This window comes from Psammomys obesus, unplaced genomic scaffold, assembly GCF_907164565.1.
Source record: "Psammomys obesus unplaced genomic scaffold, mPsaObe1.curated_primary_1811, whole genome shotgun sequence".
Taxonomy (NCBI): Eukaryota; Metazoa; Chordata; class Mammalia; order Rodentia; family Muridae; genus Psammomys; species Psammomys obesus.
In genome coordinates this window covers 10,190,151-10,212,526 of record NW_026592732.1, presented here as the reverse complement: position 1 = coordinate 10,212,526, position 22,376 = coordinate 10,190,151, and the positions used below count along the sequence as shown (strand labels likewise).

The window sequence follows — 22,376 nt, the reverse complement described above, 5'->3', positions numbered from 1 at the left end:
CAATATGGACTGTGAATATTAAAGGAGTAGACACTTTCTTATGGTGAGTGCATTTTTTATCTCCATTAAGTATTTTTTAATGGCAACTACATGATAAAACAAAAAAATGAAAATCATTTAAAACTGAATTTGTTGATTAGCTACTCTGAGTCTCAAAATAGCAAGTGTAGGGAAGTGTGGGACAGACTACCAATCGTCCCAAGGGTTGACTGCCATCAGTGAATGGGAGGCAACAGTGCAATGGATACAGATGACGCAGAGAAAAGAGCATGAAGAAAGTCACAGTTTTCGGTTTTGTTTTGTCTTCTTTAATCTTAGAAGTGTAGCTAACCTGGCCATGGTGTCTCACACCTTTATCCCTAGGCAGACCCACTCACCAGACAGAGGCAGGTAGATCTCTGTGAGATCCAGGGTGACCTTGGCTCACAGTGAGAGGCTGTGCAGCTGAAGCTGTCAGGAGCCCTTTCATCCTGACAGCTAAGTGCTAAGACCTATAGTAGGTGTAAAGGGCCAACACCATATAACACCCTATAACTTCCTACCTGAGCAGCCGGGGACACCTCTGGTTTCTGGGAAGTAAGAAGCACTTATCTTGATTATTCAAAAGATAAAAGAATTCAACCAGTATCTTTAAAAAGTACTATCTTAACCCAAGCTAACCAAAGTAACTTGGATCCAAGAGTCAGCAGTGGCCCATAGAATGAATGGAACCTAAATCTGAATAAACCTCAGGCTCATCTCAAAGGTTTGGGGACAAACAGAAATAATCCACACTATGATACAGACAGTTAACACAGAAGGAAAAGCTGGACAGGCATGAGGATTCCCCATATAAGACTCCTGACATTGAAGAGAGTATCCTGGAAGATGAATCAAAACTGCAGAGTGTACACCTGTATAATAGCATAAAGTTGTGCAAGAAATACAGGGCAAGAAGAGTGGCTGCTCCTGGGCAGAAGATGGCTAGGTCCTGGCCACAGGAAGTTACAACAGTAACTAAGCAGGCTATGAAAATGCTTCCTCCAATACTTGCTGCAACAGAGTACATATGTGTGGTAAAGAATTTTCCTGAATGAAGTTGGGAAGAGGGGAGGTGGTGACTACAGAAACATCAATGTTTTGCCCTACCTTAGTTGCTGCCTTCTAGTCAGTTTTTGCTCAGAAGGCTAAGTCTGACTCCTGCTTTTATTCAGGGCATGGAATTTAGAGAGGAAACCAGCACTTGCTAGAGAATACATCTGACTTCTTTTGGCTACAGGGTTCATTTATGCATCCCACTATCAAATATCAAGATTGCTGGTGATAAGCAGTGTATTAAAAAGTGTGATACAAAAAATTATGACAAAGTATGTCTATGGGTGATGCTTATTTGATGTTTTTAGTATAAATGTATTTCAAAAGATGCATAAAGTTTAATGAACTGAAAAAATGCCTGTAATTTTTGGCATTCAAATTATTCAATACTCAATAAGTGAAAGAATTTTGTGCTATAAAATCTTTTGGGATGAACTTGGTTTCATTTTTAAGACCAATAAAGTTTATAAGTTTAACTGACAAAAAAGAAACAATAAAACAATCATGCTTTAAACACTTGCAATGACTTGATCCTCCTTCACCTCCTTTTAAAAGGACCACTTGCAAGAACACCTGCGACTCACAATGCCCTCAAAAAAGCTATGCAGATGCAGAATGAAGAATATCCTCCATGAGCTAAGGACAAACACTCAAGCACCACTCAGAATGGGAGGACAAAAAAGTCTAAGTGCAGTTTAATGTGATTAGTTATCAGACACTAAGATGACATTAACAATTTTCATTGACATAAAATGTTTTAATTAGAAAAATTATTCCATTTTACTTCAAATATTTATGCACAACTACACAGGTCTGGAAACATAAGCAAAGATTAATGATGCTACAAGTTTTGGCTATTTAAAAGCATTTCATCATTTGCTTAGCTGACTGCATTAACTAATTTTTCTATAATACATATGAATGTAGTCTCAAAAAGGTTAAAAACACTGAACTCGTTCTCATCACCAACCCAGCACAGTATGGCCTTTGTCTTTACCTCTGTAGGGTCTGACCACTTTACCAGGCTATTGTACAAATTCAGCTGACTTTAGTAACAGCAGACTAGTGACAACTAATTACTAAAGAAAATCTTACCTTATTGGCGACAGCGTTGACACTTGGCCGAGCATCAAATATAAATATTTTGTGAGACTGGGCGTTGGAATCCATGATGGCCTGAAGATATTTCTCATCCTCTTTGCTGCGCTTCCCACTCACTCCAACCATGGGCTGGCTGCAACGAGTGACTGTAGCTTGGCTTTCAGGATGAATCCATGACAAAACCTTAATGGAAGGGACATGGTGATAATCCCCCTACTGTGCCCTGCTTGTGAGCCTCCTAAAGAAAAGTCTTCTATACAGATGCCTGGCAGGACAAGAGCCCTCAGGGTGCCAGGAAACTGTGCCACCCTTCTTTTTAGTCAACTCTGCTAGTTCCTAATCAGATACCGTTGCAAAACTCACTGATTACTGAGAAGTCTAACCTTAAAAAAAGTACATTAAACAAAGCCAAATAAAGCCTGCTTGTTTTTTTTATTACTATTACTATATCAGTAAAACTGTAAAGTCCTTAGAATCTATACATTTGCAACCAGAATTATTTCATCTGCTCCTTTGAGATAGTCATACATCATAAATCTGTAGTTTCCTACTTCCTTGGATTTAGTGACCAAAAAAAAAAAACAAAAAAAAAAAACCCCAAAACAAACCAAATAAACATTTACTGCCGTGAATAAAGAATATGTGATATAGAATGCTAACTAATGCACAGGGCAAATGTTTTTGAGTCAGGAGCCAGGCAATTCTGTTTCAACTTTACAGTCTGATATATAAATACTATGTCTCATATAAATACTATGGCTTATCACCCAGCACCCATGGATGTACCCACTTGGCCTACTTACTGGAATCCGGCCCCGTGACCTGAAGGATGCCACTTTCTTTAGCTCCTCATCAGGAATGTTTGCTGGCACAACCAAGAGGGCAGGATACGTGTCACAAAGTTCATAGCGCTCATTTATCTTTGTTATTCTCCAGCTTTCATTTGGAATTCCCTACATTGACATAAACATAAGACGAACTGTCAGCTAAAATACAAGATACCAGGACAGTAGCCACCCATGCCAATCTCATCCATCTCCACTTCCTATTATCTTAAAACTGATCAAAAAGTGATAGCCAGAGTTTTAGGAAGCAACATTTTAATGTGGGGATCTGATTTCCTTGGCACCAGATATAATGTTAGCAGGCTTATCAGTTCATTAGACACTAACAGCCTGTGCTAAGAATACATGTGGGTTGGGGACAGAAAAGACCTCAGTATTCTGCCCTCACAAGAGCCGTCTCAGGTAGTGATTAGATGACTGATTTGCTGCTGATATGTATACATCCTCCAAAACTTTCTCTGGTTGTTAGCACTCTGTCAGGAAATGTTTTGATTTTACTTCCACTTCTGCAGGATATAATTACTGGTAAATGATTAGCAACTAGCACTTTTCATTGTACAATCCTCTAGCTTCTACTTTACTTTTGAAAAACAACCTGCCAGCTGAACTTTTGCTTTAGAAGACAGTAATAAAAAAGAATCAATTATTATTACTGTAAAGAGTGAGTACAAGGAAGGGGTAAAGGCAGGTACTATAGCCTACCTGTAGAGCCCAAAGGACAGCTAAGTGCAGCGGGTTCTCTGCTTTCACCTTAATGCTTTTGGGGGGTTAAACTCAGGTCTCAGGCTTGTGTGCAATACTATCTCTCCACCCCACAGTAGTCTATGTCTTCTAGCTATTCTTAAGACTTTGATGTTCTACAGTTTCTCTTTGTCTGTGTGTGAACTTCTTTACAGTAATCTGAGGTTAACACATGTATTCACTGTACAGATAGGTATCTGTCATTAATCTGACTGAAATATACTTTTTTGAATGAATGATGTTAAGGCATATAAGAACATTAAATTTTACACATACTGATCCCATTTTCATCTTTATACTGAAGTTTTAGACAAACTTATACTTAAAAACTCCTAGATAAGTAAAGATGGTGTGTATTCTGGAAATCAACTTAAAGAAATAAAAAGGAACGAAACAAATCAGGGTTAGCTTCCACTTAAAACAGAAAGGAAGAGACATGAGAGAACTCCTTACTCTCTGATCTACTGTTTATCAGGAAAATAATGTAGAAGATGAAAGCTGGAACAGAAAAGCACATACCTGCCTTCTATACTCTAGAAGGGGGTCATACAGTTTCCACCCATTTTCAGGGAATACTTCTTTATACTCAAAAGCAAAAAGAGGCTGCAAAATAAATAGTTAACAGTGTAAAGAGACATTTAAGAAAGTAATGTATCAGAAACATGTCCTTGAAGGGTTATAATCACTTGTGTTTTAATTTACTTATCTGCAAGAATATTTTATATTGCCCTTTTAAAATAGTTTTAGTTTTTGTTTTATTATTGACATTACTATTTTACTTACAACACTAAATATTTTATATGCTTTAAAAAGTACAGAAAGGACAAAGGCCCATTTATAAAGTTTACCAAATGCTAACCTATATCCTTTAAATATTTTGCTAGCTTTTATAGGTTAAGTCTAAGTAATAAATGAAATCTCCAAAACGTTACTTTCCAGCACAAATAACTGGTCCAACACCAGACAGCAGCAACTAAGTGGCTTGAAATCCATTCTGTAAGTTCTAATACATTGAGCAGCTGTTACTTCAGCATATAGAGTTTTAACATATAACTAGAAAAAAAATGTGCTGTTTAAAGAAAAAGAAAATTGCAACTGAAGTGAGAACCAGTATTAACTCCAGTACTAGGTTAATTTATTCCCTGCCTTATGCATTCTGGCTCTAACACAGGAATGCATTCCACAGGAATGTGGAAGTGAAATTTTCATGCAGTTGAGGGAACCTAGCACTGTTAAAATAATGCTAGACTAGTAACTCTCTAGAGTAGGAGATTTCAAACTTTCTATAAGGAAAGCAAATAAAGCTTTCCTCATAGAAACATCCTAAAGAAAAATACTATATAAACCAAGATGGCGGCACAGGCTGTAATCTGGGCCTCCTGGGGCAGTGGCTGGAGAAACTGCCTGTGCAACTCCACAAGGCCCTGTCTCAAAGACACACAAACAAACCGCTCTGTGGTATAGCACTTGCCTAGTTGTGAGACCCTGGGTTCAATCTCCAGTTCACTCTTCTTCCCGAGAAATCAAGACGTAATTATAGAATGTGATTACTGAAATGGACCTAGGGCACAAGCTAGCCTCTGCCCAAGTGCAGGGACAGAACAGGAAGGATCTCAGCTGAGCTGAGTTTGTTCACACTAATTACAACACAGATTAGAAAGACACATTTACCAAGCTGTTAGACACCGGAAATGCATATTTCATTAGATTCTCAAATATGGATCTTCTGGTTCGCCCCTCTGGTTTATGAGCAAATCGTAAATTCCTGATATCCTAGAAAAGATATAGTATCCGATTAACTCACTTTGTTCCTTTTTAATGAACAAATGAGGTTACTTGGAAATGTCGGGTAAAGGTTAAGATCTACATTTAAAATACAAACACAGCTCCAGGGAGCAGAAGAAACAGGAAGCACTCTCCCACATGGCAGAGAATCAACCTGTGCCCCTGGGTTCAGTGGGGCCAAAGGGGATATCAATGACAAGTACTGATGAATACCCACAATCAGCATTTGTTCTCTACTAGGCAAGAAAGGTAGCTCAGTAGGTAAAGAAAGGGCTTGCCTCACAAGCACAAGAACCTTAGTTCAATTCCTAGAGCTTGATTTTTAAAATAATTTAAAAAAAAACCATTTGCATTATGTATGACAATCTTTCTTGTATTTATTATTGCTTCTTAGGGTCACTTTACATCTCTTCTGCTGGACAGACAGGACAAACCAGCTTCAGTTCTTCCTCCATTTCAGGGGCATTCCTAATAGAAGTCCCAATATTTCTGGATGTAACCATCCAGGCTTTGCGCAGATGCAGCTCTACACTGGGATCTCAGGGACTCTGCATGTGTCCTCAGCCATTTCTCATGCTCAGGCAGGATGACAGGAATAGTCAAATTTATGCTATTTTATAGAATTTAGTAAAAGAATGTGAGAATAAAGATTATTCTAAAGTATCCATTTTTATTTAAGTATTTCAACATAGTCAGAAGCTGATTTTACTTGGTTTCGGTCTTATTACTGGTTGAGATAAGGCTGTGCACTACTCTATGTTACTCCACATTGCACAATAATAATACATTAATAATTTTTTTTTAAGTTTTGGTTTGAATCCTGAGCCTTGCCTCAGAAGACTCCATTTTACAAGCAATGTCTGCATTATGGGGAAGAAAGGTGACTGCACCCTCAGGAGGACTCAGAAATGGCACCTGTTCATTACATCCAATACAGACAAATGATTTATTCCTGAGAGCAGTAAGGGAGCTGCCCTGTAAGTCCAGTGTGCTGAGTTGAGACAGCAAGGGCACGTAGTGCTTTAAAATCCTATCAGGGAAACCAAGGCCAAGAACTTTCCAGACACAACAGACTATGGAAAATATCACTCCCTCACCTGGATCCTATAGCTCCCATATCATCTGACAGCTGGTGTGCCAAGAACTGAGAATCCCTGGCTACTTCTAGAGCTCTGGCTCTCCCATTTGAATCTAACTGGTCACTCAAACCCACTTCCTGCCCTGGCTGGCCTCACACCCAGTGGCAGCTTGCTCCATACGGCACTGGTCTGATTCACTACCTACAGACATACTCTCTCAGCCTACTTCTGAAACCTCCTGAACTCCACTGCAGGCTCTTTAACTTGTGTTCTGTTAACCATAAATATGCCAACTAATATACAGAAACAATTACTATGTGACCTGTGAGAGAATATTAGCAATTAAGACTAAAATAAAAGAACCTTCAGCCAGGCCAAAAGGGTAGGTGGGACTATATGACACACTGCTGTCGATGAAACCACTAAATGTTGTAAATTCATTGCTATTTAATAATTCTGATATCAGAAATATACAAATGTGCTAGCTGTTTTTTGGCATAGCACACTACCGGTAATTTTAAAAAACCACGCAGAGCCACACTACAGTGCACTTTCAACACAAATAAAATAGCTTACTGCAAACCTGAGCCAAACTATAGTACCAAATGTACCATTCTATAAAAACACATTTGTACATTGTATATTCCTATAAAGACATTCATATCACCTCTCTGGTTATCCTCTCTCCAGGAAAGACCCAACTATAATTCATAATGGTATGGGTCCACAGAAAAAACATATCTAAAATGTTAAAATTTCAAGTCAGCCTCTTTCATGCTGTCTTATACTTTAAGCACTATTTACTGCTAAAGAGAAATGACAGAAATGCAGAAATGACAGCCATTATACTCATAGGTCATGATGTCAAGAATACCAGTTACCAAGTCAATAATTTTAACACCAAATTCGACAAATTTCTAAGATTAATATGTTCAAATGTTCTGGATGATACACACTGTTTCAAGACTGAGAGAACAAGACAGAAGTCTGGAATTGAAATGTGCTCAAGCCAGATGGTAATAGTGCACACCTTTAATCCCAGGAGGCAGAGGCAGGCAGATCTCTCAGTCTGACGTAAATCTGGTCTACAAAGCAAGTTCTACAACAGCTATATAGAGAGACCCTGTCTCAGGAGAAAAAAAAAAAGAAAAAAGAAAAAGATGGGCAAAGGTGTTGATTAGGACCTGGTATTAAATGCCATGCGATGTGACTTAATGGCAAATAACATTTGCTTCTACAAGAATACATTCCTAGTATGCAATCCACTTATACCAGCTGTCAAGTATAAGTTCCAAATCAAATACAACACACCAGTATTGTAAAATTTACCTTGCACACAGTCTCCAGGCCATAAGAGTTTTCACCTCGACTAGATGCACCACCAATTTTCTCTACTCTACTTATTACTCCAAGAGAAGCATCTAGAACAAATGGGGGGTCCTACAAGATAAAAAGAAAACATTTTTTTTTTTAAGTAAAGTGCTTGAATAACATGAACAGTACCCTGGGTTCAATCTCCAATACCTATTCCCCCCAAATTTTAAAAATCATAACCATAAATGCTTTCATCAAATATTATCCAGAAGTGAGCTGGGTGTGGTGGTGGTGGTATACACCTTTAGTTCCAGCATATGAGGGCTGAGGCAGCCAGATCTGAGTTTGAGTTCAGCCTGGTCTACATAGTGAATTACAGGACAGGCATAGCTACATAATTAAGACTTTGTCTTAATGATTTAAAAAAAAAGTTAATTGGATCAGAAGTAAGCAAATATCCCAAATACACACAAATATACAGGCAAAAGCAAAACCAAGAAACCTCACCCGTTCCATGCTCTTGAAATACAATCTGTAATTTGTGACAGTCAGTGTTCCTCGTACAGTACCAGTGAAAGGACATATGTAAGTCACATCTTTGGCTAAAAAGACAAAATAGGCATAGTTTACTTAACACATTCTATAAAATTAATCTGACTGGCTAATTATGACAAAATAAATTACTTAAAAACTTTCAGAAGCCTAAACTTTTTCCAAGCTTCTAACTTTGACTTAATCCAAGAACCACAGAATAAACAGAAAGGCAGAGGCATGGCCTTTCCTGAGACAGCAAGAGGGAGCAAAGATCATCCGTCCCCTGTCCCTTTCCCTTATCCTCTGACAAAGCAGGTCAGAGGTTAGAATGGCAGGAAGAAGGTGATGATCAACCTCATTTTCCAGTTTGTAGGCCACTTTCAAGACCAGTTGGTATTCCCAGCCACAGTTCAGATTGCACTAATTTCTCCAAAACTAAAATGACCACAGTACACACAATACTAGAAGACTTTGAGCTGACTATACTTCTGAGGCATGAACAACCTGCAGACAGAATAGCACAATGTTTGTCTTTCATGTACATCAGCATTTTGCCTGCATAAATGTATGTGCACTTTGTGTGTGTGTGTCTGATAGATGAGAATATCAATGTGCAGCAAAGTAAAGTGAACCATTCAGCGTTCCAGAACCAGTAATTATTGTTAAGACTTGAACCCAGTTCTCCTGGCTAAACATATTTCTTGCCATGGATTTGAAGCTACCTCTTAGCAAAGCTAACCCCCTAGCATAGCACTGTCTGCTTAGTACCTGACCCCTCCATTAAAGGCTAAGTAACTCCAGTGTAGAAGTATCAGTCTATAATTTTCTGAGACTATTGATTACTATAGCATTTATTGAATCATTCTTATTTGTTATTCTTTTCAGTTGATTATAACTAACTAGTAGGTTTATCCACATCTAATTTTTTGCATTTTATTACATTTATTATATGTGTCTATGGGTGTGTATATGTCATGGCCACAGCATGCATGTGGAGGGTTCTTTACCGTTATTAACTGTGTCTACTTCAAGTCACTTAGAGGTACCTACATTAAAATACTCAAATACCTCCACATGTGGTAACCAGGATGGCAGTTAAATTACAAAAGCACAGAAACAGAGATAGCAACCGCTGAGGGCAAGAATGCATGATAGAATCTGAGGATTAAGAACATTTGAAATAAGATACCTGGGATAGTAAGACCAGGTTCAGAGGCAGAGGCACTTGTTTACATGAAGGAGGACAGAGGGAGGCTCTGGTTGAAGCACATGCTTGTACTCATTAACCCATATGTGGGTAAACCTACTAATTAATCAGCTGAAAAGAATAAGCAATAAGAAAACTGGTTGTAGATGAAGTCCCAGGAAATGCTGAACCTAAAGGAAAGTGGCCAAAGATTGTTGTGTAAGACTACACACTGTAATGGAAGCAGTGCGGGCATTGGGCTTAGAACAGCAGAAAAGAAATCATTATGGGCTGAGCTCTCGTTTTATTAACTAGGAAGCCCCCTATGCTGGAGTTCCCTCATCCCACAAAGCAAGCTAATGTCTTTCTCACAATATTACTCCAAATATCATTATGATAACTACTCCTAGCACTTAGCACCCCATACTGATAATAATATGTCTAACTCAACAGTAGCTCAGCAGGTCAAGTTTAGTCATAGATAGGGCTGAGAGGGACAAAGATGGAGAGAGTTACTCAGGGTAAAGATCAGAAAGACAAACAGTGCTAAGAAGCTAAGCTTAGGAGTTGCTATCCAACCACCTGATGGCATTTCCTCCCTCTGGCACGCTTATTTTAGACCCAAAGGAACATGCAGGGAAAATGAAGCATTGCCTTTAAAAGAATATAACTGACCATAACACCAAAGATGGTGCTTACTTTAGCTACGCAACCACCTTCTTCACCCTCCCAACATATTACTCCTCCAAACCTATGAATAATTGTTTTGTGAGTGAGCAAAACAAAGCAAGAATATAAAGTACAGTTTTCTGTCTATGAGTATTACACTGAGAAGCAAACCTTATCTATATACAAATGCTTGTTCTGCAATGGAAATAAAAACTTCATCCAAAAATTAACCTCAGCTTATGCAAGGAAGAAAACTATAAAAAATAGCAAATGAGAGGCTATACTTTAATAAAAATCACTTGTTTGATGTTTTTAGCTAGGTGACCCCAGTGTCTGAATGAAGTATTTCAAAATAATAATAAATATTATAATAATAAAATGTTTCTTCACAGAATTCAGCAACAATTTAAAAAGAGTAACATTAAATTTGTACATTTTCCAATAGCCAGACAGGAACACTCCCCAAAGCTCTGGGCCTGCGCTTGTAGCACACAGCCTGGAAGCTACAGGAGAATGAACACCTGTGCACAGTCAGAAACAAAATTTAAAATTCACTACAGACCCATGTCTTTAATGTTTTCTCCCGGAAGCAGGGCTGGTTCCTCCATTTCTGCTAATTTGTTTGACTCTCTCAGGACCTAGAAGGGGTATGTAAGAAAGAAACATTTTTTATTCAAAGGCTATTTTTTTTCATTCAAATTTCATTTCAGACTGTTTGCTTTTATTTGAAATTATAATCGTATTATACTACTTCAAATCAAATTATAGAAACTGCAGTATTGCTGTTATTAAATATAATGTCGCGAGGCAGTACCATGGTACGCCCATGCCAGCGTGTGCCTCTGAGAAATTCTGTGATGCAGCAAATCTGGTATAAGGAGGTTTACCGGGGGGAGGGAGAGGAATGAGGATCTCAAGAAGGAGTAGAAGCAGACAATTAGACATTTAGACAGGCAGACAGATGGGTGCAGAACTATGATGGCAGAAAAGAGGGGGAACAAAGAAGGAGAAAAAGGGGGTGCCCAGGGACAGAAAGGGGTGTTGGGCAGTCTTTTATATGCAACATACACCTGACACACCTGGCACACCTGGTGGCAGCAGGTGATGATGTAAGCTGTTGCTAGGTCCCTAAGAGGAGCTTAGGGGAATCGCCTATAAGCTAACAATTGCCACATACAATATAAAGCTGCCATTTTTCTACAAGTATTTCTTGAATGCCTAAGAATTATAAAATCTTACATCCATATAAAAAACTGTATATTTCACAACAAATCCTTAAAAAGCATAAAAATAAAGTTTTTAATCCTCATTTCATAGGTGAGGAAATAAAGGTCAAATGTCCATGATCTTATTCAAAGTCACAAACAGCAGCCTGGGTCCCATCATAATGGTAGGAGACTCCAAAGCCCACTCCCTTCCAATAAGCCACATTAAGGGTGCAGAGTGCATTTACAATCAGTAAAGTTAGGTCCTAGTACAGAGTTACTATTTATAGAATTATTAAGTGATACTGATAAACAACCTTACTGGGAGAAAAATAATAAAACAAACAAAAAAAGTTTTAAATTAAATCTTGACCCAGGGAAAGATAGTCCACTTTTCTAAAAACCAGATACAGAACCATGGTCATGCTGTCAGATGCCTCCTAAATATTTGTCTGTACACAGGTGCCAGTGTTGCCCTCGGCCAGAGATGCTATTCTTTGCATTGGTCAGTAATGAATGCAGTCATAAATGGCCAAAGTGCTGAGAATAAGTTACTATTGAGTGCTTAGCTCTAAACAGACAGCTATGTCTCCATCCTCCCGGTCATGCTCTGCTCCCCCTCTCATCCCAGCTCCACATGCAGAGAAACAGCTCAGGGAACTCTGCAAAAGTGGGGGCAGGAAGAGCCAGAGGATGCAAAGTAATGTTCTGGAAAACTCTTCTGGACATGGCATGATCATTACATTGGGAAACTCACTGTGGCTATGGTTACTTGTATAAGAATCAGCAACCAGAGAGAGCAAGGGGAGAGAACATGAAGTGAAGGACAACTTGCTGAGGGTGGCAGGGGTAACAGGAGAGGGGAGTTGAAAGAGAATATGCCCAAGAGCCATTGTTTACATGTTAAAGAATAAACCAGGGTATAAAAGAAGAAAAGGAACAGGATTCTCTGAAAAATAGATTATGGTGATACACCCAGGGCAGGGTGTTGGCTGAGCATCTCACAATGCAGAAAGTAAAGACCATCAGCAAGGGTGCGGGCTTTATGAAAGACCTTCCCAGTGGGAGCTTCCACACTGAGTGCACTGTCACTGTGAGGTTTAAGTTAATATTCACAGGCACACAATGAAGTAAATGGCTTGGTAAGTATCTCAAACAAGGGAAGGCAAAGAAATGTATCTCCCATTAATAGTACCAAAAAATGTACACCAGCTTCTGCTCTGGATCAGGTAGCAGGGTACAGCTCTCTAAGATGGGCTATTTATGTAACAGCTTCTTTCCAAAGACTAAACATAAGAAGACAGAATATTCTACACTAAATAATCCCAACACTTCAACCACTAAGTGGCTAAGGTGAACTTTATGATTATGAGCCATGGTGACAGGGTAGAACCCTGATATGGCTAAGGACACACCATTTCATCTCTGAGGTCTTTCCAGCCTGTAACCCCAGTTTAACCGTGAGTAAAATGGTTCATATTCTACAGAGTATCTGCTCAGAGCTTCTCCAAACTGAGAGTCTTAGAACTGTCACAGTGTTAGGATGCCTTAGAGACTCAGCTGTCAAATGTTCTGGGTGAGAGCTAGATCCTGGAGCAGAGAGGACACAGATAAAATGGAGATCTGAAGCAAAGGCAGCCTTCAGAAATGGGAGTGCTTCGCTGAATGTGACACACACGCTACACTAATAATGTAACACGAGACACTGCACATGACTATGTAGGCACTCTTTACTAACAGTTTGCAGTTTTTCTTTAACTCTACACTGATCTAAAATTAAGGTGACCTAAAAAGAATAATAATAATATTTCATGTGCAAATGAACACTCTGGTCCTCATTATGTCTAAGCATGAGCCAGTCACTTATTACTTCTGGCGTATGTGTATCCTAAGAAAATGAGAGAAGCCTTTATACCAGTGGTTCTCAACCTTCCTAATGCTGCAACCCTTTAATACAGTTCCTCATGTGTGGTGACACACAACCATAAAACTGTTTTCATTGCTACCTCATAACTGTAATTTTGCTACTGTTATGAATTGTAATATACATATTTTTGGAGATAGAGGTTTGCCAAACCTCCGTCACAACCCAAAGGTTGAGAAATGGTGCTTTATGCAGCAATGGTGAAAATAGAAGTAAATTTTGTTTTTAACTAAAAAAATTACATTTTGAACCAATTCTTTTGTTAAGTAGTTAAGAGCTGACAAGTAGACCAAAACAATTCAAAATTAAGCTTATGCCCTATTTTATTTTAATTAATCCAATAACTGACAAAAATAGATATAAACCACGTATTTGTCATGTTAATAAGGATAGCAACAATAGACTATACCCACTGTTACTAGAGCCAAGCCTGTCCTAAACACACGTGCTCTTCCCTATTGTAACCATCACACCAGAAAGCCACTATAATTAGGACAGCACACACAGAGATTATGAAGATAAGCCCTAGAACTGCAGAAATGCCTTTAATACCGTGTTTCACAAAAGACAATGACAAATATTGTAGAACCTTTATAGATCTCCACTCTGTCATCATGTATTCATTAAAACGAAAGACTATTATCAATAAATACTAAACAGCAAAGAACTTCATTACTGAAGATATTTATATTCTCCACAATATGTGATGCAAGCCAGGAAGAATATGCTTGTCGACACTGCAGCACCTGAACAGACTTCCCATCTTTCAGAACCATGAAAATAAGTATCTACTGTTTAAAAAGAAACTGTAGAAAGGCTTAAAGAAAAGCAGATGAATCCATAAATATACCAAGTACTACAGTGAACCACTGAAATGGTTAATTTTGGTAGAAATAAGACAAAATTTTTAGAATACTTTAAAAAGGTACTGAGAGTGTAGAAATGACCTATCACCCTAGTACTTAAATACAGAAAGACTCAACAGGATAGAGCACTGATGTAATGGCTAATCTTGGCTTTAACTTGGAATCAACTAAACCCAAGCAGCTAGGTAACCAGTGAGGGATTTTCTCGATTAGATCATTCCCACCCTATCTAAGCCACTCTTTCTGATGGCAGCCCACATAAAAGGACATGAAGAAGGAAGCTTTTGCTTTTTGCCTGCTTGCCCTCACTCTTGCTGGCAATCCTGTTGCTGAAGCATTCTTTCACTGTTGTTAGAATATACTTCTTCCAGATTCTAACATAGACTGAAGACAGCAGCTCTCTACGAGTTCTCTAGAGTTCCAGTGCCAATTAGGGACTGATGAAGATATCTAGTCTTGTGGACTGCACAATTACCAGACTTTTTGGCCTTTCCTTCAAGAGAAAGCTTCACTGGACTGCTAGAATCAGAGGCTGTAAGACACTCTATTAAATCCCCTTTATGAAAATGCTTTTCATCCTATCAGTTCTGTTACTTTAGAGAACCTTGACTAATGCAACTCACAATACAACTGTTAGCTACAGTATTAGCTATGAGGCCCTGGACACATTACTTAATCTGAGATACTATGTGGAAGTGACAAAACTAGAATTATTACAAGAGATAATTTCAGTTTAGCTCTTTAGAGCAATGGCTGGCTTACTGTAAGTTCTCAATGCATTTTAGTTATTTTTCCCTGTCATTATGGAAGTGATCAGGAAAACCATATTACACAAAGTACTATCTTTAGACTTAAAAGCATTACCTTAAGGAATGAATCACTTTTTTTTTTTTTTTTTAAATATTAAGTAAGCATTCATATTTGCTGGCCTGGTCTAGGATGATCTATAAAAAGTGAGGGCTTTGAGAATTTTCTGCCATCACCTACTTAATTATTACAAGTCGTACTGATGGTGCTGGGCAGACAATGAACAGCAGGGATATCATCAGTCTGTTTAAGCAGCATACATACCCTCAAATCAGGAGAAAAGTTGTCTGCAGAAGTAGAAATGGAGTCTGAAGACACAGCAGAAACTGACTTGGTATGCACCGAGTTCTCTGAATGAGAAGTGGAAGCACTACAAAATAGAAAAACAGTATGTTTGGAAAATGGTGCTTTGTAGACTAATTTTAAATGTTTGATAATAACTCCAATATTTATTGCAATTTTCATTGTGGTAGATTCTGGATAGCCTCTTCAGTGGTTTCTAGAAAGACAGGAGAATTGCAGCCTCTGTTCTTTAAAAGTTAAGTATTCTTGCCACTCAAGTCTGAATAGACTCCCCAATACTGAAAAGCATAATTTGGATGAACGCCTTCCTTTCATCCATCCATCCATCTACCCATCCACCCATCCATCCATCCATAGAGAGGGGGCTGGCGAGATGGCTTCCCTCAAAGTCTGATAATATACACTCAATTCTGACTCCTCACAAGTTGTCCTTTAACATCCACACACATGCGTTGCACAAGCACCCAAATAAGCACATACACACACAAAATAAATAAATGTAAAAAAATTAAAAGAACATTCCAATATGCACAATTACTTCACCAGACACAATGTTCCAAAGGTAAAATTGGCACAATCCCCATGTGCATGTGGTTCACAAGCTTGTGTGATAGCAGCTCCTCCCAGCATTTCCCCACCATACACACACCAGAAAATTCTGGGAGAACTTAGGCAGTATTTCATGATCAGAGCTTTCTTATATAAAGCCAAGGACTGAATCAGATTTCATGCTTGTTAGGCAGTGTCTCCACTGAGCTATATCCCAACAGTTTGCAGAAATGCTTTTGCTTTGTTGAAAGTTTTCAGTGCCTTTACCAGGTTGGCAGGATCAGTGCCTGGGAACTGAGTCCTGAAAAGAGCCAACTGTATAACTAATAAATAAAATCACTGCATAAACAAGCAAAACACCTGTTATTTCATTTAAATGGATGAAAGGGGGATGTAGTTATAACCAGTAGGCCATAACAGTATATACAGTGCATCATAAATTTTATATATATGATAATATATATTATATATGTATATATTTTAATATATACATATTGTATATATTATACAATATATATATTATATATAGTAATATATATAATATATATATTACAATCATCTAATTCTATAACATAAAAAAAGAAAAACTGGTGGGTTGAAAATGTTCTTCTTGTTTGTAGCTAACCTCTGATGAATTTAACACTGTTTGCCTTGGCAGGTGAAGTAAAGCTTAAGGCCACAATTTAACTGATGTTCATTTGCTACACCATGTAAGAGTCCTGTCCTCTTCCATTGCATCTTGTGCTGAGCCTCAGAAGACACACACAATTGCTTTAGTTCTCTTGTGGCTAGGAAGACCAGAAGAGACAACTCTGGTCACTGAGATTAGATGGGAAGTCTAGTAATGGCAATGAAAACCCTTTCTTACTAGAAGAGAGTATAGAGTATAAATAAGATAGGCCTACTGTCTTCCCTTTCCCTTACCTGAGGTGAAAATATCAGTACTCATTCTGTAAACAGGGGGCCTACAAAAAGTCTACCAGGACAAGGGATGTGTTCTTAGGGCGTTATAGAAGAGCTGAACAGCTACAGGTATGCCCATAACCCTAAAATTGATGTCACATAAAATAAGTGAGCCTCAATTCCTACAATTATTGCAATTGGGTTTTCTGTTCTCTACAACTAAATAAAACCCTACTAATACAGCAACTTCAAGGTCTTTTGGGGAAAATTCAAATCCATATAGGACTACCCTCACAACCTTGAGTGAATATGGATAATAACTTTTAAAAGCAATAAAGCACAAGTAGAAATTATAAGCACTACATTATCTAGAAAGCCAATGACAGAACTGTAGCACGTAGCACCGAGGAACCAAATAACTACTAAAGGCAACGTGAAAAAATAAATACAAGAAATAAACAAACAGCTCAAAGCCTCAGATTTAGAGTTCTGGGCTTTTAAGCAAGAATGTGCTGGCCAGTCTTTAAGTTCTCATTTCAGGCAAATGATGAAACTGGAGGGCACCCTGTGATTATGTCAGAAACACACACACTGGCAGGACTGCTGAAAGCTGCTGTCCATATCAAGTGCTGCTTTTGCTGGGCTTCTCAGACTAAGGGGCCACAGCACAGAAGCACAGCTCTGTTTCAGGACCCTTATTTTTCTTCTCCGGTAATAAGTGTATTCAGTGCTCTGGTCACCAATGGCTACTAATACAACATGAGTAATTTCCACTGTCCTCCCCAGCCCCGCATTTCTTCATGATTCATCTTCATGTCAAGATCTGTTTTACCAATTGTTCCACAAGCCCAAACCTGCTGTCATCCCACACAGGCTATTTCTTTAGCTCAGTCCATTTATTAACATTAACATGCTACCTTTCTTATCAGACTCAATGAAAATCTAGGTTTCCCAAAAAGTTCCAAGGCCTTCCAGCTGGAAATGAACTCTCCATTTTCTATTTCCACAGTCTTTAACTGCACTTAATCACTTTCCTCAGAATACTGGAGAGCCTGAGTTGCCAGGGACACCTCCCCTTTAAATTATAAGTTGCCAGACAATGAGAACCTTGTAATTGGCAAGGCACTACATCTCAGGGCAAATTATACAGACTTCATTCATCATCCAATACCACTTTGGTCCTCAGTTCCCTAGGCACACACACTTCATTAGTCAACCCCACATCCCTGTTACTCTTGTTGTCCTGGCATTCTTCTATTTCAAGTCAACTTTTAGTTATATGTGTTTATTACCATATTACTCAGTTTCTTCCACCCACTTTCTCTGTCCAGAGCATCCACCAACAACTCTCCCCAACATTTATGCTCGAACTTTTATTCCTAAAAGACTATGTGCATGTGCTATACCCCTTATAAAAAGCCAGTGACTTCTTTCCCTTCCACCCTCACTCAAAGGCAGCCTCTACATACCTCACCTCCTTCTAGCTATGAAGTCTATATAAGAAACCTTCACTATTCTTGATACTGCTAAGACGCACCCCCAATGACCTCAACCCCACAGCTCTTTCTCTTTGGCCTCCTCATCTCCCTCTTCAGCAACAGGCTGCTCTAACCATCCCACTCTGGCACCCACTTTCACCCCATCAGCAGCCATCAGCTGTTAATCCCCACCCCACTTTCTCACTCCTGCTCCGAAGTGGGACACACTCTATCTCTCCCCATCCAGCCTAATGCAGCTCAGTTTTCCCTTTGTGGGAGGCTACTAGGGTAAACAGCCTGGTCGAGGTACATGTCCCCTTTTCATTAAGTGAAATCTCTCAAATAAAAAAAATAAATAAATGGGATCTTACACCTCCAAGTACTCTCTCTACTTTTATTAAAGAATTTCAGTGTGTTACCCAATCCTATAGTCTCACCTTCCACAACATATATATGATCCTAACCAACTACCAACTTCCAAAGAGTGCAGGCAAGTTTGGGAGCAGGCTAAAGCACATGCAGATGAAATCTACCAAACACAACACACTTGGCCAGGGCTGAGATGGTCCCAATCAAAATCCCCAAAGGGATACAATACCCCAGAAGGCATTTTAGCTAGAGATCAGTTTATAATTTGCCTCCTGGCCAGTCTCCAAGAGGTCTTCCAGGACAAACATGAAAATCCATCTCAATTCCTAGAATGCCTCACAAAGACCCTCTTACATTATACCAATTTAGACCTCCAAAACCCAGAGTTTCCTCAATATTAGGGCCACACTTATGTACTTGGAGAAAGGACCAATAACCCCAAAGGCAGATATCTTAGCACTGGCCTTTAAGGTGGGAGAGATGACAAAGCCCATAAACCAAAAAATATCAAATGCTGGCCAAGGCCGTTCAACCAGCTTCAGTGACTTCCCAGGCTCCCTTGCCTCTTAAGACTCAAAGATCTTAGGTCCCTGTTTCAAATGTGGAGGAGGGTCACTGGGTCTAGGTCTGCCCTAACCACTGCAGGCCATCCGGGCCATGACCAAAGTGCCACCAAGAGGGACACTGGACTGTTGAATGCCCCCATGTCTCTTGTGGCCTGGGAACAACAGACCCAGATCACCCTCCAACCGATCTTTTAGGGTTGACCATGATGACTTGAAGGAGGCCCGGGCTCCCTTGGTCTGATTGTCATCTCCAATGGGGAGCCCCAGGTAGTCATTAAGGTATCAGGGTGACCCATTTCCTCCTGGACACCAGGGCCACTTATGTGGTCCTGATGGAGTTTTGGGAACCCACCTCTCATTTCCCTATTGTTGGTGTAGGAAGACAGCCTTACCAACCTCACCAGACCCCACCTCTCATTTGCATTTTCAGGGGGTATTCCTCCCACTCATTCTTTCCTTGTGGTGCCAACCAGTCTCATCCCTTTATTGGAAATGGATCTTGGAGGCAAAGTTGGAGCCTCTATTTTGTTTGCTCCCCTCATTTGCCTGACCCCAAGCTTGCCTGCTAGTAGCCCCTTTCCTCCTCCTCCTAACCACTCAACCTACTAGCTCTAACACGTCATTTCCTTTGCCTATCTCCCATGTGGACTCTCAAGTTTGGGATTCCCAAAACCCCTCTGTTGCTAAACACCATTCTCCCATCATCATCCAATTACAAGACCCTACCCAGTACATCACCCAAGCCCAGGATCCACTCCCACTCCAAAGCCTCAGGGCGTTTAAACCTATCATCTCTGACCTCTTTAGAAAACAAAACAAAAAAAACAAAAACACAACTATATCACATCTTTCCCCTTTCTTAAACTCCCATACCTGTAGCTAAAAAGCCTAACCTACCATCCGCAAGATCTCCAACTCATCAACTCCGCAGCGGTCCCACTCTACCCTGTCGTAGCTAACCCTTAAACACTCCTTTCCACCATCCCCTTCAGGTGCCTCCCATTTCTCAGTCCTAGACCCAAGGATGCATTCTTCTCTATTCTCCTTGATACCCGGCCACAAAACATTTCTGCTTTCACCTGGACTGACCCTGACACCCACCTCTCTACCCAACTCACCTAGACTGTTGTAGCACAGGGGGGGTTCCAGGAATGCCCACACCTATTTGGCTCCAGGCCCTGGCCTCTGAACTATCTGCTGTCTCTCCACAAACCTAAACTTACACAATAGGTACATTACCTTCTCCTCTGCAGTCTATCTCTACAAATAGCCTAATTGACACTTCTGCTCTTCTAAATTTCTTGTCCAGCCTGAGCTAATAGAGTCTCACAATTATCCACTCTTCAGGTCACCTATTTGGAACAAACCATTACCCCAACCCACAAATCCATTTCCTTCGATAGAAAACATCTAATCCAGTCCCTTGCAATTCCCTGCATCAAAGAGTAGATTTTTATCATTCCTAATATTTGGCTTCTTACATTCCTGAATCCCCTTTTGCCCTTCTTGTCCACTCCCTATATGAAGCAACCCTTGGGCCCCTCACACGAACCCCTTCTCTCACCCATCACCAAGCCCTTTCAGAAGTTCCACAGTCCCTTGTCTTGGTCCCAGATTTGTATCTCCTAGATCTAACCCGTCCCTTCTCCCTCTATGTAACAGAAAAAGAAGGATATGCCCTTGGGCTCCTAGTCCAACTGGACTTTCCTTTGCACCCATAGCATACCTGTCAAAAAAAAAAAAATAGACCTTACTACCCACTTTAGCAGCTACTGAGCTCCTTCCTCATTTGAGAATCCAAGAAAGTAACTCTTAGGTCATCTACCACTATCTTCTCCACCCACAACCTCTCCTCTCTTAACTAAAGAATAAAGGCCTACAAACTCTTCTCCCCTGCCCCTGGTTTCTTTCTCTCCAGATAGTACTAGTGTTGGTATAATGTTCTTCGTTCTCTATACTGTCAATTAAACAACTAGCCCCAAAGCTGTACAATGGAGAGGACAGGGTGGGTCATCCTGGTCCAGACAGGGGAGAAGAAGGAAGTGAGGAGGGCAGGAACAGAGAATCCCCGCAGGGGAGGTCTTGGAACCATGTGGAGAGATGGACCAGACCTAAGATAAAACTAAAAGCAAGTATAATGGGTGAAATCTGAAACTTGGGTTTGGAGGTTTAGGATGGAATAACTATTGCCCAGCACTGTGCTCTAAGTTAATTAAATAAATCCCAGTCTCTGTGTAGTGATTTGGGATTTACAGCTGGTTTAGGACTAACCACTGCTTAACTAAAAGATTTATCAATGGTAAATATTAATAACCCACAACACATTAGTACAAGATGCTACACTTATTTTCCAATCATGCTCACCACTCAACATCTCAAATCTTCTCTAAGGGAAATAACTGAGCAGACAAGGCAGTGAGATCTATGGCCACTGGAGGGCTAGACCCATCTCACCCATTACAGGACATCCTTGCACACCAAACCACATCACCCGTCACCCTGGCAGCTGGCAAAAATTCTGACCTATCTACACTAGCTCCTTCATCCCAACAGCCAAGCATGACTTACTTTGTTAAAACCCACCTGCAGCCCACCTCTGAGGATCTGCGTTTCTTAAGGGCGATTACTGTCTCTTGTAAAATCTGTCAGATGTCAGACCCCAAAATCCAGTTATTACAGGCCCCTTTTCCTACCCACTATGCCAGAGGCTCTCTCCCCCAAACCGACTGGCAATCTGACTGTACCCACAGGCCCACAGTCAAACACATCAAGTACCTCCAGGTCTACATGGACACCTCAGGGTGGGTGGAGGCATCTCCTACCACCAACAAATGGGTTCAGACAGTCTCCAATGTACTCCTCCTGGAGATTGGTCCCTGCTTTGGAATTCCTACCTCCTTCCAGTCAGATAATGGCCTTGAATTCACCTCCCAGTCTTCCCAAACCCTCAGCATCCCTTGGCATTTCCATATTCCATACCATCCCCAGTACCAAAGGCCCACTGCTCTCTGATACCAAGTGAAGATTAAATGCCGCTCTATATGACAGCTGAAGACCTACCATCACTGCCCAGCCATG

General features: G+C 40.0%; 1 protein-coding gene across 4 annotated transcripts in view; it reads right to left on the bottom strand.

The window, feature by feature from the left end:
* The window catches only part of Mtmr2 (myotubularin related protein 2), a 54,477-nt gene that overhangs the window by 12,356 nt on the left and 19,745 nt on the right, over window positions 1–22,376 (bottom strand). For all 4 annotated transcript variants that reach the window (XR_008721061.1, XM_055615417.1, XM_055615416.1 and 1 more), the window contains 8 exons: window positions 15,395–15,500; window positions 10,891–10,966; window positions 8,447–8,541; window positions 7,955–8,065; window positions 5,433–5,534; window positions 4,281–4,364; window positions 2,979–3,128; window positions 2,170–2,358 (listed from right to left, as the gene is read on the bottom strand). Coding sequence is in view for 3 of the 4 variants with exons in the window: in XM_055615417.1 (XP_055471392.1) it covers window positions 2,170–2,358; window positions 2,979–3,128; window positions 4,281–4,364; window positions 5,433–5,534; window positions 7,955–8,065; window positions 8,447–8,541; window positions 10,891–10,966; window positions 15,395–15,500 (913 nt within the window). In the remaining variant the exon portion in view is untranslated. The remainder of the gene's footprint in view (window positions 1–2,169; window positions 2,359–2,978; window positions 3,129–4,280; window positions 4,365–5,432; window positions 5,535–7,954; window positions 8,066–8,446; window positions 8,542–10,890; window positions 10,967–15,394; window positions 15,501–22,376) is intronic.